Genomic DNA, 18,162 nt, shown 5'->3' with positions numbered 1-18,162 from the left:
CAATTAAACAGGAGCTATATTTAGACTCAAGTCTTTGGTCATTTCACACACACACAGACTGTATTAATCAATAATTCATTTCTGAATGGTAGACAGGAAGATGAATCATTAATAATGTTACAGCAAGGCTCCTAATGAAATCACCTCTAGATGCCTGTGTATTAGATTTATTGAGCAAATGTGTGTGTGACATGTCAGATCTCGAATTCTTATCTGGGGCTTTTGATTCTCAAGACATTAGTGCACAACACATGGGTTCTGGAAGTAAAAATCCCATTCTTATTCTCAAAAGTGGAACAGATTTATTATTAGTATTAATATTATTATTATTATTATTTTAATAAAATCTTTCAAGACAGACCTACCTTGAGATATGAGGTTGTTATTCGATGGTATGTGCAGTGGTATAAGTCAGTGCAATTACCATTGCATTTTTATAAAAATCATGTTTAAGTGAAGAATTCCTGGTAAAGAAATACACTACCCATAATCCTCAAAAGAGATCCACCAATCAGAGAAGACGCTGTTACTATAGGGTGCAACAGTGGGTGCTTACTTTTTAAGCCGTCTTCGTTCCAGAAGTATTTTTCCCAATCTTTTTTTTTTTATAAGGATTTTATTAAATCCTTCATTAAAGAGTTACCAGCTTACAAAACTTTACAAACTTCTTTTTGTTCGAAGCAGAGAAGTATTTGAAAATTGGACAAAAATGCAAAGGTGTGTAATTACCCTCTTTTATGAGGGAATGAACTACAATCCCATGAAGCATTGCGAATGTTGTAACTGAATTAAAAAGTATGGAAAAATGTAAAACTATTGATTTTAAGTTGTTGATTTTAAGTATAAAACTATATATTTTAATTGTATTGCAAAAATTCTATTTGCAAATATACAAGTAGTTTAAGAGCGGCTTGATTGCGTCAATCACAGTACATCATGTGAGTGTGCAGTCGCTGCAGAGCTCTTTTGCCGTGGGTTGTGACCTGTGGTTCTCTGATTGGAAGATTATGGGCAGTGGTGTTTTTCACCAGGAATTCCACCATTAAACATTATATAAAAAAAATAATAATTGAAATAACATGGACTAATGGCTTCAACAGAACTATACACCATCGATTAACAACCTTGGGGCTCACAGGTCTGTCTTTAAAGGTTTATAAGTTAGCATTAAAAAAAATTATTTGCCTATAGAAAACATTTATGTGATTTTTACTTCCAGAACCAGACTGTTGTGTTCTGTTGATCCTAAATTGTAGTAACAATTGTGATTTAGCTTGTGTGCAAAAATACTTTCATGTGTGCTCTATTCTTGATATAAAAAAAAAAAAAGCGGGCAGGCTATTTGATGTTTTGGTTTTTGGAATGAAATTGCCCCTCTTCGTCTTGGTCGTAAGGGACGGGCTCTTGAATCTGGCCTATGTCATGAAAGAAATAGCAGCTAGAGATGAAAGGATGACCAACTGATGCATTGCTGTGCACGTATAGTAGCTCTTTTCATCTCTTCCTTCAGAGGATCAAAACTACATAGTGATGTCATGTCCTGCAGGAGGGCTGAGGGAGCCGAAGGGGCAAAGGTCATTTTTCTTTCTTTTATCTTTCAATCTCTTTGTCTCTCTTTCTCTTCTCTTTGCTCTTTTTTGTAGTTGACACCACTAATTCACTCACAAGAACAAGAGAAAGGACAAAAGTAGCCAAAATGAGTGTGTGAGAGAGATTAATGCACAGATAGTGTACCAGCGTATACACTAAGAATCCCAACTGAATATGGAGAAAATACAATTCTTACTTCATTCTGGATAAATTGCACAAGGTGATATAAAATTACAAGTGGTCCATTACAAATTACTAATTACCTCTCCCTCACTTTTTCCATTTTATCTTGTTCCAAAACCTATTTTTCCCCCATATTGCTGTGAATTGCATGTGGTTTCTGAGTGAGCAGCGCTGGTCAATCTTTTAGAACCTGTTGTTGGTTAGTTTTCAGTAGAAAAGCTTTCAGTTAGAAAGAAACAGCCTGTGGGCATTCTCATGGATTGGGTTTCCACTAATTGTTAGAAACAGAAGTCATGACCTTTACAAAACATTTTGTCACACTTTGACATAGTGTGTGTGTGTGTGTGTGTGTGTGTGTGTGTGTGTGTGTGCGGGGGGTGGGGGGGGGTTCTCTCGAAAGTAACAGAGAGGTATCTTCGAAAGTAAACAGAACAAACCAATATTTTGCCATAACCATTAAAGGAATAGTTCACCCAAAAATGAAAATTCTCTCATCATTCACTCACCCTCATGCCATCCCAGAGGTGTATGATTTCTTTCTTCAGCAGAACACAAACAAAGATTTTTGGAAGAATATCTCTGCTCTGTAGGTCCATACAATCCAAGTGAATGGTGATCAGATGTTTGAAGCTCCAAAAAGTGTTTATATCCGTATCTTCAGAAGCAATATAATAGGTGTGGGTGAGAAACAGATCAATATTTAAGTCCTCAAATCTCCACTTCAACTTTCACTTTCAGATGTGAAAGTGAAACTAAACAGGCACCACATGTGACTTTCAGATGTAAAAGTGAAAGTGGAGATTTAGAGTAAAAAAAAAAGGATTTAAATTTTGATCTGTTTCTCACCCACACCTATTATACTGCTTCTGAAGATATGGATTTAAACACTGGAGTCTTATGTATTACTTCTATATTACCTTAATGTGATTTTGGAGCTACAAAGGTCTGATCACCAATCACTTGCATTGTATGGACCTACAGAGCTGAGATAATCTTCTAAAAATCTTTATTTGTGTTCTGCTGAAGAGAGAAAGTCATAGACATCTGGGATGGTATGAGGGTGAGTAAGAGAATTTTCATTTTTGGGTTAACTATCCCTTTAAGCGAGTAACTAGATATATCTTTTTTAATTAATGTTGTTTTTGCCTATGCTATACTCACCGCCAAGATGTTAGAGTATTGTGAGTGGTTGCCAGGGCATTGCTATGCAGTTGCTTAGGTGTTCAGAGCGGTTTTGAGGTGTTACTGGTGGTTGCTAGGTGGTTATTTCCTGGCCAATTGAAAATTGCCCACTCCCAAGTCTCAGGCTGATTTCACTGAATATATACTGAATATTATACAGTACATTATCTATATAATTAAATCAAATGTGTCTGTGTTTAGGTTGTAAAAATTTGCTGCATCTTTTCTTTTGGTTACTGTGTTGTGTGTACAGTTGTTTAATATCATAAAATGAATTCTGTGGATGTTGTGAATCGAATGCATTCCTGAAACATCCACAAACTGACAGTCATTCTAGAGTTTATGGAAAGGAAACTCATTCATATGGTGATTCATTCATTTAATTATGCTTGGCAGTTGGCAGATACAGTCTGTAGGTCACTGAAACAGTTTAAATTCCATCTGTCTCTATGTGAGATTGACATCATGATATTAAAATGTCACTCTGCTCTAGCAGCTGTGGGAGAGGGACATAGCTGCTCCGCATCATATCAATTTAGAAATTCGCAAAAGTCTTCCAATCTAAAAGCATTTTTTTTGTTTTGTTTTTTTTTTGTTTTTTTTTTGTCTTTGCTCAAGCCTCTGCAACTATGCTGCAGTATTCTGGATGATTGCCATGACATTGCAGTGTGGTTGCTAGGGTTTTCTGGGTGGTTACTAGGCTGATGCTAGCCTGTTCTGGGTGGTTGCTAGCGAGTTGCTATGCAGTTGCTAGGGTGTTCTGAATGGTTTTCAGCATGTTGTTAGGGTGCTCAGGATGGTTTTAGGGTGCTCTGTGTGGTTGCTGGCGTATTACTACATGGTTGTGAGAGTTTTCGGGGTGGTTGCTAGTTGGTTACTTGAGTGCACTGGGTGGTTGCTAGGGTTTGTGGGTGATTGCTAAGTTGTTCATCGGGTGTTCTAGGTGGTTGCTAGGGTGTTCCGGATGGTTGGTCAGGCCTTGCTATATGATTACTTGGATGGTTGTAAGGATGTTGCTTTGCAGTTGCTAGGGTGTTCTGGGTGGTTGCTAGTGTGTTGCTTTACGGTTGCTATTTTGCTCTGGATGGTTGATCAGGCATTGCTAGGTCATTACGTGGGTGTTCTTGGCTGTTGCAAGGGTGTTGCTATGCAGTTGCTGAGGTGTTCTGAGTGGCTTTAACATGTTGATAGAGTGCTCACTATGGAAGTTGGGGTGTCTAGGTGGTTGTTAGCGTATTGCTATGCCTTTGCTAGAGTTTTGTTGATGTTTGGTCAAGCATTGCTAGGTGGTTACTTGGGTGCTCAGGGTGGTTGCAAGGGTGTTCTGGGTCATTGCTAGGGTGTTCTGGGTGATTGCTAGATTGTTGATTGTGTGTTCTGTGTGGTTTCTAGCATGTTGCTATGCAGTTGCTAGGGTGTTCAGAGTGGTTGCTAGTTTATTGCTATGCAGTTGCTATTGTGTTCTGGATGGTTGATCAGGTGTGGCTAGGTGGTTAATTGGGTGGTCTGGGTTGTTGCAAGGGCGTTGCTATGCAGTTGCTAATATGTTCTTAGTGTTTTTTTAACATGTTGCTAGGGTGCTCAGGGTGGTACTTAGGATGGTCTAGGGGGTTAGGCTAGCGTATTGCTATGATGGTTGACTAGGCATTGCTAGGTGGGCTGCTAGGGTGTTCTGGGTGGTTGCTAGGCTGTTAATTTGGTGTTCTGGGAGGTTGGTCAGGCATTGCTTCTAAAGCCACTGCTACCAAACTTCTGAATAATCTATCCATATGCTTGTGCACACACACAATCTGTCATTTTAGACAGGAACACATCTCCAGACACATGATCTGCTCTGGTATGAATGTGTGTGCAAGCTCTCACAGGTAAGATAAGTGCCGGTGTGATTGTGCAATTTGCTTGTGCATGGAGAGGGAAGCAGGTGTGTGTTAATGTGTGTGTGTGTGCGTGTGTGTGTCTGACTCTTAATGTGCGAGATCTCATTACATTGTCTGTTCAGTTTAGTGCACATCAAGTTTAATGGTGTATCAGTCTGATGGTTCATTGTGTGTGTTTGGTGCTACTTAAAGGGCTATTTCACACACTTGAAATAAAGTAGGCCCTTGACAGCAGTATATTTTGTGCTGGTGAATATTTTATGTTCTACATTTGTTTTGAAAACAGCAGGAGATTAGGTGTTCTAGAACTGGTCGTAGTCAAACAAGTTGTGTATTTTCTTATCACAAAGTCTTTCCACATGATTTGTGATGTAGAAAATACAGTTAGTAGTTTAGGTTTTGAAGCCACATGTGCAGTAGCATATTGGAGTTAATGGTGCAAACATTTGAAGGCAACTCTATCGCCCCCTTGAGTACTGAGGTTTGTTACAGCCACAGTAATGCAAGAACGCACGTTACTGTATGTACAATGGGACCGTATGCTTGTGATGAGTAGGCCAAGCATTCTGTCTACATTTGCATACTTGTGTAAAGTATGTTTCTGGTTTAAAGGCAGCTCACCTGCAGCGTAATGTTTATGCTTTAAGTGTTTGCTCCATTTAGCAGCCCTGCAAGACAGATGGGAATAATTTGGTAATTAAAACAGTTCCCTTGGGAAACACTAACCCTGTCAATTTTTAGGGACAATAACACAGTAGCTTAAGAAAAGTGTGTGGGTAGCACTTTATTTTACAGTACTGTTCTACATTCACGTACTATATAATCACAACAAATACAGTAATTACTAGGTACTAACCCTAAACCTAAACCTAACCCCAACCCTAACCTTAACCCATATAAAGTACATGTAGTTACCTAATATTACTCAGTACTTTCTTGGGTAAGTACACTAAGTATACTAAAAGAACACATACTGTAAAATAAAGTGCAACCGTGTGCTATTTCTGTATTATTATTTCTGTATCATAATAAATGGCGTTTGATAATGCAAGCATGACTATTACTATTGCACATACTCATTTGTGTAATGTATTGGTGGGATGGGTGGGATATGTCTCCAACATGTTTTGTCATGGCCAAGTTTGTATCACACCACAATGACTTTGATTCACTTTGACAGAAATCATGAGTAAAAAGGCAGATTGAACACTTACAATCTTTGCCTGTCAGACCATAAAACAGGTGAAAATCCCATTAAAGGAGGTGTCTGAGCCACATCTTGAGACCAAAATATCAGACACTTAGATTGTCAGAGAAAAACCTAGAAACTGCATAGCTGTGCAACAAAAAGCACTAACCAACAAAATAGCAACGCCCTGGCGACCACCCACAACACCCTAGTAATCTGGCAATGAGTTTTGCACAGGCAAACACCACTGACAGTTTCTTCAGAAGTAAAAATCTTTTTATTATGTGTCAAATATTAAATGTACAAACATACTGTAAATGATTCTGTGTATTAAAAGAGAACTCCTTATATTATGGTTTTGTTAACTCATGTAGCAAACAAGTGTAGGTCAACTGCTGAATGTGGTCACAAACATATTCAAGATGCCATACTGTAGCAGTGAGTAGACCTTTGACCTTGTGGTTCTTAACTTTTATAACGTGTGTGTATGAGAGAGAGAGAGAGAGAGAGAGAATGGTTTTTAAAGCTTGACACACCCTGAATGACTCTGGCCTGCACACATAATTCTTTCAAACCAGCAGATGTTTAAATATTCAGCACTCATTTGAAAAGGGTTTTCCTCTGAAAGATTAATGCTGTTAGATTCTCTATAAGGTTTATTTATGGTTAGGGACTATCGGGTGATATGTTTTCTGAACTGTAGCTATTGTCCAGGTCACAGTGTCTATGCAACACGATCACATGGAAAGTCGGCATGTTGTTTCCAAAAGTTTCAGCATCTTAGGATCGGCCACATTATGCCAACTCACTGACAAGCGGCATCTCTCATTAGACATTTTTGCATCGGCTCCAATGTGTTTACCTTCCCTTGTGGCATGACAAGATGTGTGTTTTCATCAGCAGAGTGGGAGATCTGGGTTCATATTCCGCTTTGAAACCAGGAAGTATTTGATGAGTGCGAATTGGAGGATGCATTTTTCCCTCTAACATTCCATTTTTACTCCACTGATGGTTAGGTTTAGGTTTGGGGATTGTGTTGGGGGCTTCAGTTTATAAAATATGCATTCCTCTTCACTGTATAACAATATGTACAGATGAAAACAACTCGCTTCACAACTTGCTTTTGGCGCACCTCTATGGACATTTCACCCGGAAATCGGAGCTCACACGCGCACATAACCCCAACAAAAGTTACTGCTTTGGCCACCATGGGCAGTGATTTGCATTTCGGTATTTACAGACTGAGTTTAGCTAAAGAAAAGTCAACCTACTGTTTCCGATTTGTCATTGTGCCTGATACTTATTTACTTTAAGACTTGAGATCTTTATGAAGCCTTAACAAAACATAAGCACATCGCCATTTATCACACCATTATCAGATGTTCTTCTCTAATTTGCATGGACTTTTTTTACCTCCTGCAGCCAGTTAATGTAAATTCATCATTATGATCTGAAGCTACAGAACAGGCACTACAGGCATAAGTCATGATTTCTGGTTGGATTTAACAATTCTTCCTTTCCACTGTTTTGTTTTTAACTATATTAAAATATATATTTTCAAGAATTAAGCATTTAATTTTTTAACAAATTCCCCTTAAATTGAATTGAGTAATATTTAACAAAATTAAATAAATAATAATAACAATAATAATTGAAAAACTTATAAACCTAAGACACAATTTACACAGTTCAATTTAAAGGAAATTTGTAATGGAATTGAAATGAGTTAATCTTAAAATTAATGTATTTTTGAGTGTACAAAACATAAAATAAGAATAGCTAAAAGAATATATAAACAGTTAAATTTAATTATTTTATACGAGCATTTTCTTCATAATATGTTCATACCCCTAATTTTAGATTTTGCCTCTTAAATCTGTTTCTTGTCTGGTCATTTAAAAAAATAAAAATAATTTAAGGGGACATTTTATCTCACAAAGGGGCAAACGCATGTTCATTTACACAGCCTATGAAAAATGTTTAATTAAATATATTGTTAAATAAAAAAAAGTGTCTGACAATTGAAAAATGCCTGACAAACCCTGAGGTGTTGACTTTAATACTAAAAGAAAACACATTTTCTGTGGGATCTATTGCCATACATCTAATATAATTCAAATGTAAAAAATTCCACCTGTAGCACCTCCCCTTAAATGGCGGTGACGTCATAACATTAGCGAGTCTCTTTTGTCTCTCTCTCTCTCGTGAGAGAGTGTGTGTGTGTGTGTGTGTCTCTCTCTCTCTCTCTCTCTCTCTCTCTCTCTCTCTCTCTCTCTCACTAGCTCAATCCTTGTGCACATTTGTCGAGAGAGAGAGAGAGAGAGAGAGAGAGAGAGTGTGTGTGTGTGTGCTCTCTTTCTCTCTCTCACTAGCTCAATCCTTGTGCACATTTGTCGAGAGAGAGAGAGAGAGAGAGAGAGAGAGTGTGTGTGTGTGTGTGTGTGTGTGTGTGTGTGTGTGTGTCTCTCTCTCTCTCACTACCTCAATCCTTATGCACATTTTGTGCACATTTGTCGAGAGAGAGAGAGAGAGAGAGAGAGAGAGAGAGTGTGTGTGTGTCTCTCTCTCTCTCTCTCTCTCTGTCTCTCTCGCTCTCTCGCTCTGTGTGTGTGTCTCGCGCAGATTACAAAGAGGATTCTACGGAGAGAGCGCGCAATGTAGCAACGAGATGTAGCGAACCGAGCCACCATTAACGCGCACGAGAGTCCATTTTCACCGGACCGAGCGGACTGAACTATGCCCAGCGCCGACAGAACTTTACCTGAAGTCGACAGGAACACTTTCTTACACTGCGACATGGTAGTTATACGATAGTTATATCGAGTCTTCTTTTAATCTATGCGGCATGTTATCTAACCCACTGTGCACGAGATACCATATAATCAAATGTTTATGTGTCTCATCTCATTATTATTGTTCTTTTGATTGTTTACGAGCCTTCACTCTCATTCTTACCATGGGATTTCACGCATTACAGTAGTTTTACTATAGTAATGCAGCAGTAACCATTTTGTTGTGCTGGAAATCTTGGTTTTGGTACGATATAGTATGCCATGTTACTGCTACTATGCTTTTGTTTAAGCATGTTTTGCTGCTTGGAATATTATTATTGTTTTTTATTACAAATACGATAAAGCATGATAAATTCTCAGAAGGGGTTTTCGTTAATACTGCATTTAAACTGTGAAAACTTGAATAGTATTAAAAAAACAGCAATATACTGTAGATTTGTTTAAAGTAATATAGGCTCATGTTTTTGTTTTAAGTTGTAAACTTCTCCATTGTTTCATCAGAATATTGTTTATTCCAGTCCTAGTCAAAAATTCCTTAAATCTTCATATCTCGGCTTGTTTTTCATAGGTTTGTGTCATTCCTAGTGAGGAAAAATAAATAAATAATAATAATTCCTGAAGTAGTTTATAATGGCTTATTTATTTATTTTTTATATATAGGTTTATGCCATTCCCGGTCCAAAATACCTAAAGTAGTTTATTATTTGGATTGTTTTTCATATGTTTATGTCATTCCAATCCAACGTTTCTCAAGTAATGAATAACTCAGCTTGTTTTTCAAGTTTATGCCATTCCCAGTCAAAAAAATAATTCATGTTGATACAATTCCCATTCATAAAAAGGTAAAAGAATGAAAATGGAATTTCTATCATAATTTAAAACCAAATGTAGAAAGATAAAAACATTTAAACATTTAAAAAAAAATTTTTTTTTAAATATATTTACAAAGATTCTACTGGATGAACTGTATTCAGTCAAATAATCCTGAAGTAGTTTATAACTTGCAGGGCTCAACATTAAGCATTGTGATTTGCTTGTGAATTGGTCATTCACATGTCCCAGTAAAAAAGTTACTTGTGCGGGGACAAAAGACATTTAAGTATTGGTTATATTATAGTACAAGTAGTAACATGTCAAAGTTTCTGTTGTATGTTTTCTAAAATTATGACAGATGCCCAACCTAATAGTATTATACCTATGCAATCAACTCCATTCTCTGTGCTGGGTAGGGGAGGAGGGTATTTACATATGATAGTTAAATTATTTTATGTACGGTAGTCAAATAAAGTAAAGGCTCCATCTCCATCATTTACAGCCGGGGTGCTCACACTTCTATGGAATGAGATCTACTTTTTCATCATGATATTGCAGCAAGATCTACCATGTACAACATATACACCGTCACAATACCAAAATTTTAGTAGTCTGAAGTGAAATATGATAATGTGTTAAGAATTAAGTTCTCAAATAACAGAAGAGCGATGACTAGAACAAATTAAAAACACTAGAACAAAATACAAATTATGAAAAAATGGCTTTTTAACAGCTTTAAAAGTAAAAAAAAAATCACTGGGAATGACAAACAGGAAAACAAGCAGAGTTATAAACTGCTTTACTACTACTCCAACAACTATTGTTAGAGTGCTTACTTGCTCAGCTCAACAGTGTGTTCAAAGGTAATTAAACCAGACAATAGTAATACTTAACCCTAGTTAGACCGGTTTCACTGATGTTTTCCCATAAAGGAGGGAGTTCATGTTGATAATTTTATTCATGGCAGTATAAATTCCAAGTATCTGTTACACACACGGCTAAACTGCAATGCATTTGAAACACTGGGGTGATGGTGGCGTGCTGGGGCATGTGTTCGGGTCTGTTGTAAGCAGAACAAGTGCTTTAGTGTCCCATGTATGTGTGTCCTGGTTAACCCCAACCCCTGGCACCAAGACAGTGTGTGTGCCATAGTGATGCTGCACCCACATAATGGCTTGTTTTCAAAGTCTTGGAGTGTGTGTCTTTTTAAACATGTGGCCAGCTCTTGGTTTGGGAAAGAAACCTCTTGCTGTGTTATGATAAACCTTGAGATAGTGTTTAGTGTGCACTTTAAAAGAATCGTTTGCCTAAAAATTATAATTCTCTCATAATTTACTCGCATTGCATTTTGTTCCAAACCCATTTGACTAACTTTCTTCTGTGGAATACAAAACAAGTTATTGAGCAGAATGTTTAAGCTGCTCTTTTCCTTACAATGAGAGTGAATGGTGACCAGAGCTGTCATGGGAAGATATCCAGTGAAAAACTATAAATTTCAGTCTGTTCCTCACACAAAGAAACTGGATTATTTCAGAAGACTTGGAATTGGAGATTGGCGATATTATTTTCTTTTGGATCCGATACCAAGTAACTATCAATATCGATTCAATATCAACTCTATTAAATACATTTTTATTTAGCAATTTCTGCGGATAAAATGGGTAATTTTAGCCATTTAACATTATATTTATAAGCCATCCTTTTTTTAAAAATATTTATAGGCCTAAACAGCAAATTATCAGACATCTATTTTTGTTTATCATTTATTAACAACAACGAACATTTTACGTCCATTTAACAGATTTTAATTTAAATAAATAAATGTATAACAGATGAGCTCTGTCTGCAACTGCTTACAAGTGTCTTCCATGCATTAATGAGTGGAATGAAAAATAGGTCAAATCATAGACATACATTTGCTTATAATAGTTCATTTTTTTCACTTTGAATCTTATGAAACTCAGTAGTTTGTATAGTAAATAAATAATAAAATCTCTAGTTTAGCAAACACCTTTAGTATCGATATTTTTATGTGTGTATCGTCATATACTTAAATACTTTAAGATCCGCTGTCCCTACTTGGAATATAGTGCACGAGTCATATACTGTAGACTACTTTATTGTGCTTTTTGTTCCTTTTGGAGCTTGAAAGCTACAGCCCCCATTCACTTTCATTTAGGACTGGGCGATACATCGAATACCCATGATATAATTGCAGTGATATTGCTGACGATATAAAATTCAACAATATTGGGAATATCACTGTTTTATTGAGCCTTTAATTTGCCCATTACATTTCATAGAGTGCATCAGTAGACTAATTTCACGATCCTTCAGGGCTTTATAATTAATCAAAATAACATCAAATTGTCAATATGATCATATGTGATTATTTAACTGCCAAAGGCTGTGATTAAAGACAGATAAACATGGTCTGTGTGCACTTCAGAATGAACTGGTGACGCGCTGATCTGTGTGCACGCGTGGGGGCTCGTGTTTTTAGTGCAGTTCTCTTGCATTGTGAAGTACTGCTGGTTCAAGCATTTGCGAAATTCCAAACATTAGTAACTGCTATAAAGTTATTGTACAAATCTACAAACGCGGAACCGTAAAGGAGAGTTTGACAGCGGTCCACAAGATGCGAAACTCATAACTGTCAAACAAACATTGCACTTCACGTTTCATAATAATAGCTCCTGGTGAAGGCGAAATAAACACAACTGCAAACCCCAGTTTAGGGTGAAGTAAATAAGACAGAAATATATTAATTTATCTTTAACAAATCTTATCCTGAAAATAATAATAATTCAGTATTATATTATAATAATAAACGTGACTGGGTTCCACAGTAATAATTTAGTACTATGCAATATTCATCTGGTTTCCAAAAAATAAGTGAAGTTGTTTCTGCACACCTTGTTCATTCACAAATGGTTCATTAAAATTTACATTTTACTTTCCCTTTTGTTAATTTAGTGAAAAACTATGGGAAACATGCCTTCAACATTTTTAAATAGATTTTTATTTAATGCCTTTGAAATATTAATTCTACATGGCTACAATGGCTGTTTAGATGAAACGATGGTTCCTCTGATTGAAAAAAACAACACTTTTATGGTATTTCAGAGCAAAAACATAATTATCGAGATATATATTGAATATCGTCAATTTGCTGAAAAATATTGATAATTTCTGAAGCCACACTTTCATTTCAATCTGCCTAAGTTTGTGTGAAAAAAGTCATACTGGTTTGGAACACCATTATGGTGAATAAATGATGACAGAATTTTCATTTTTGGGTGAACTATCCCTTTAAATGAAGAAACCGAGTGCATTAAGAGCACTTTCTCAATCTAGTTGTTTTAATGCAGTTTTCAGTGAAAGCACATTTACATGCTGTGTTAGCACAGAAGTGTGTTGAGTGAACAGAGGGGGTGCTGATAGATTTAATTGATTGTCTTGAAAGTGTCTGGCTGTTCATGCATTATTAAGCTTGCCATTAATGGATAGAGAATGCAATACTCATTTGATTAGCTTTTCGTAATTGCTTTATGTGCGCAGCCTGATGTTTCATAAACGCATTGCGTTAGTGAAGCTGTCGGTTTGTATTTATCGAGTATTGATTAAATGACAGATCAAACTAAAGCATACGTTGAGATCCTATGATGGTCAACTGTTGGTAAACATTTGTATTTTTCCCATTGGGGACGCCTAATCAAAAGATAACGTAGCTACGTTTGCGTATTTAAATTTGGACATATCATAGACTTCACATGAAGTGAGTTACTTAAAGCTTAAGCAAGTTTCCCCCTAAAAGGAAAATTTTTGCATTTTCAAAACTAAAATGTTTTATCAAAACTTATTTATTTTATTTTATTTTTACTTTTGAGGATGTCCTCAAAGGATGGATGTTCTGTCAGATTTAGCTCACTTCTGGGAACAGTACTGTCCACAAAGTATAGAACACGTACATCAAAACCCACTCTTAGGAATCCAACTGTTCTTCTGAGGACATTGTAGTGGACATGGGTGTGCTGCATTCCTGTTGTTTCCAGGGAAACACAGAGTCCCCCTGAAACCCCCCACGCCAGCATGTGGAAGATTGGCCCATTGAAGCACACTCCCGTTATAATTGATCTAGCTGTCTATATGGCGACTTGCAATCTCCTCCGTCTCAGAGTTATTCATTTCTGTCCCCATAGTGACATTGTGTCCTCCTGTGGCCATAACTTACAACCATACTACTGTGTGTGTGTGTGTGTTTGGCAAATAAGATTGTAGAACTGGCTGTGCACCAGAAACCTCTATGAAAAGACTTGATTTGTGGATGAGGGTGGATCTAGTATTTTATATCTTCCTACTCTAATACAATAGAGACTCAGAGTGTTTCCTCGTGTAAAACAAATCAACAGGATGTTCTGGGTTTAGTACAAGTTTTATCGACCTGCTGTCCATTACTACAGGAATGAATTGCGACGTATCCCTCAATTTTTAAAACAAACAAAAATCTTGTTCAGAAAGTCATGAAAATTTCCAGCACATCTCAAATTCTGTATTGTGTCTAATAGAAATCTGTAGGGGAAATGATTCTGATGGAAATGACATTTAAGTTTTTGAAAAAAAAAAAAGACCAACTTCTTTGTCATGCAAAGGCTAATTTCATAGCTTACATTTTATGTACTCTAAACACACACAATTAAACTATTTTCACAGTTTTGGCAATTTGGAAAACTTACAGCTCGATTGGAAATGATGCCCAATAAAAAGAAATTTACTCAATTTATATTTACCTTGATATTTATTTGTTTTCTTCAAACATTACTTGTCACATATTTCATCTCAAGCATGGAGCATGGATTTTCATAGTTTATTATTGCAAGTCTATGTCTGGGACAAGGCTAAAACTATAAAATCTATACATCAAATTTGAAAAGATACCAAAAAAATATAAACTCATAGCAAAAAAGTCAGTTGTTTTGTGATAGAACAAAAATTTAAATCAAATTTAATAAAAATCAGTCTGGGACATGAAATGATCAGAAGTTGAAGAAACACATTTACATTGAGCAAACTCCACCTATGGGAATGATGTTGTTAATGCATAAAGAAGTTCATCCGCCTTGATATAAGGATGATTCAGATGATTTTACAGCTCAGATAACACATTTTATGTGTTTTTTTCTTTCTCCACAAACAAATTCCATCCTAAAATTACAAGGGATTCACCAATATGGAATTTCTGGCCCGATATGATAACCGATAACCCTCAGCTCATTGTGGCCGATACAGATACCGATAACCGATATATAAAAAAAAGACGTTTTAATTTTTCATCCTTCAACCTGGAACTGCTTGCTGATTCATTAAAAGCTTCTCATTTTAAAATAGGTGTCATTTAAAAGCTTGGAATTTTGACTGCTATTTAAGTTTTGACGGATGTAACATGAACCACAAATGTGCCTACATTAAGTCATTTTTATTTGTATAGCGCTTTTCACAACACACATAGTTTCAAAGCAGCTTTATGCTGATTTAAATGAGAAATAAATAATAATGCACTTGCATAAATTATGGTGCCCATTTATTTAGGTGTTTACGGTAATCCTAGTGTCTGCTCACAGAGACAGAACTTCAAACAGCTGTAATAATGCATTAAACCAAAATGAGACGATAAACTGCATGTAATATTAAACAACAAAACACACAAAACAAACCCTAATCTCTGTGTACATGGTGTATTATTAGTGTCGGTGTTCTGATAATCTGTGCTACCAGCAGTAAAAACAGTGATGTGTTGAAGTTAAAACATGGGTAGCACAAGTCAGGAGGGATGGGAGAACATGTCAGTATGTACTACAGCAGCATGAAGAGTGTTAAAAACCTTGTCAAGCAGATAGTACCTATCAGGATGTGCTGCCAGCATACCTATCAGATAATGTGATATGGTGTGAGGCTATACTAAGCCCTAAACCTACCCCTAACCCTAAAACTATGCGATTATAGCATTGGTAGCTCATCCTGATACATAGCATATATTATCAGGACACCGGCAGCCGGATTGCAAGTCCAACTGTGGTTTGTGTGTGTTATGAATGTGCGTGCTTATGCGCATCTCATTCACAGATGCTTGCTAAAGCGCTCATCTGTGACAGTTCCACTGTATAACTTATTAAATGTGCTGTTTTAGGTTGTACTTGTTTTAATCACAGTGCTGTGATGTAAGTAACAATGTGCTATTTCCCACATTGTGTTGATGTTTCAGAAGTAATTAGTGAAAATGATAGCCCACATGTAACATGCATACATGTTTGTCATGTTTCATTTATTGCCTCATGAAACAAACAGAATATGGGAAATGCCATCGTTACTTACAGCAGATGACTAAAACCAGCCCCAAAACAATGTAACAAGGTGCAGAGATGTTGAAATAATCCTCAGAGACACGCTGTCGCTTGAGACTGCCCGAGTCTCTGCCTGAAGGAAAGACGCCGCAGGCAGTCAGAGAATTTCAGCCACAAGTAAATAAACCGTAAGAAATTATCTGCGAAAATATTGTCAGCAATTGCGTTATCGGCGCAATTAATAATATTTAGATTTTGCCGGTTATCGGCCAATAATATATCGGCCTGCTGATATTGTGCATCCCTAAAAATTACAGATACCATTCACTGATAGCATAAAAATAAACATAAATTAATATTAATATTAGTTCTATGTATGAATATACATATGAAAGGGTCACATTTCTTCTTTTAACCTTGTGCGACCACGCGTCCACATGCGTGGACGTTGTATTTGGCTTCGCTATATGCAACGCATAATTTAAATGATTTAAAACTGACTGTTCACAAGACCCTACACCAGGAGTACTCAACTTTGGAAAGCCGGGGGGCCGGAAAGCAGGATCCCTTTAGCCTCGAGGGCCGCAGTCTTTTTACACATTTTTTTTTTTTAAAGATTTTAATTTTTTTTTATTAATGTGGCGAGCAGGCTATGCTTTATGCTATTTAATACAACAGTACCCTTAAAAACAGTAATGCAAATAAGCATTTGGGAGATGTCTCAACTAGAGGTAGACCGATATATCGGTGCCGATAGTTGCTTTTTGGAACTATTGTTATCAGCAAAAATCAATGGCAGAATGTAATTTCAAAATAAGAGTCCCCAGTGTGTTTGGGGCTTGTTTATACTTAAAAAGTCCCACACTATGCACCAAATCATTTTCTGGTTATTTTTGGGATTTTTGTTGAACAGTGAACTGCATCTGGTATTTTATTCATTTAGGACTCTTTGTCTGTGCCCGTCATAGTAAGGAAAGAATAATGTTTTTTTTTGTTGACATTCTATAAATACATTTTAAAAACTATCTGCCGATTAATTGGTTATTGGCCTTTCCCACCACATTAGTTATTGGAATCTGCAGAATCCACTATCGGTCGACCTCTAGTCTCAACTTCGTTATTGCAGGATAAACCTTTTTTCCTGTTATTAATGTTCGCGATGAGCATATATCTCTGTTTATCTCATTTGTCACCCGACACTCGTTGACTCGCGCTGTGGCAGAAGCGAATTGAACTTGGAGCATTCCTCTAATATCACATTTGCAGTCAGTTGATTTAATTGTGGCACAGAAACACAAGTTTATTACTGCTTAGTAACACAATGTGCATTTATGGAAGAGTTTTATTTCTTGAGTAGGTACAGATAAGAGATGGGAAGTTGATCTGTTGTCATTACATCTTTGATGTCTGTACCCAGGTACTGGTGTGTGTGTGTGTGTGTGTGTGTGTGTGTGTGTGTGTGTAATTAATTTGCATGTTTGTTGCAGAGAAATTTGAGCAGCATCATCTACAGTGGGTTCAGTAGTTCACAATACAAACACCTACATGTCTTTGCCCTTCAGCCCTTGAGTTTCTATAATCTTAGTCACATGACATGCAAGAATTGGCAAGTCCCTGCACAACCCATATGCTGGACACACCCGAGTGCTTATGTGTGTCTTCATGCAGATATGTGTGTTAGAAGTAACAATGGTATGATAACGCATTGCTCGTGACGTGTTTGTTTACAGGAAGTATTTAAGATATGGCTATGTCCGGTGTCCCAGAATGCTGAAGTTTTTTTATATTAAGAGATGATCGAAGCCATATGGCTCTTTTATAGTTTAAAGCAGGTAAAACATTTTTTTGCTGTAGTTCAGAGAAGTTTGTTGTGGGTTTTGATCTAGAAATTAAATTAACTGACCACATTAATCATGTGATAGTTTTCACTAATCTAGCATCAAACAGTTTAATGTAAAACTTTCTTTGTATATTATAAGTGTGTTTTTATTAAATTTAGGCCTACTTTAAATTAAATTAGTTTTTTTCCTGTAAATGGAAATCTGCACAACACGTCCATCTAAGTATGTAATGTACTAATGTTATTGTTTGAAAATGGTTTGTATCATATTTTGTGTATTTTTCAGACTAAATTGTTTTAGATCTTCAAACGAGATGTAACAAAACAAAGGCAACCTTAGTAAACACAAATACAG

The 18,162-nt window shown here is 36.5% G+C and overlaps 1 protein-coding gene across 2 annotated transcripts in view; it reads left to right on the top strand.

Annotated features, from left to right (window-relative positions):
* The window catches only part of tmcc3 (transmembrane and coiled-coil domain family 3), a 63,656-nt gene that overhangs the window by 15,941 nt on the left and 29,553 nt on the right, over positions 1 to 18,162 (top strand). The window contains exon 1 of one of the 2 annotated variants that reach the window (XM_051691286.1): positions 8,617 to 8,820. The exons of the other annotated variant lie outside the window; for it this stretch is intronic. Within the exon in view, the coding sequence (XP_051547246.1) occupies positions 8,758 to 8,820 (63 nt within the window). The 5' untranslated portion in view covers positions 8,617 to 8,757. Of the gene's footprint in view, positions 1 to 8,616; positions 8,821 to 18,162 lie in introns of those variants that run through there. 2 annotated transcript variants of the gene reach the window in all.

Source organism: Myxocyprinus asiaticus, chromosome 47 (genome assembly GCF_019703515.2).
Source record: "Myxocyprinus asiaticus isolate MX2 ecotype Aquarium Trade chromosome 47, UBuf_Myxa_2, whole genome shotgun sequence".
Taxonomy (NCBI): Eukaryota; Metazoa; Chordata; class Actinopteri; order Cypriniformes; family Catostomidae; genus Myxocyprinus; species Myxocyprinus asiaticus.
Note: the sequence above shows the minus strand (reverse complement) of the source record. Positions and strands in the feature narration are given on the sequence as shown.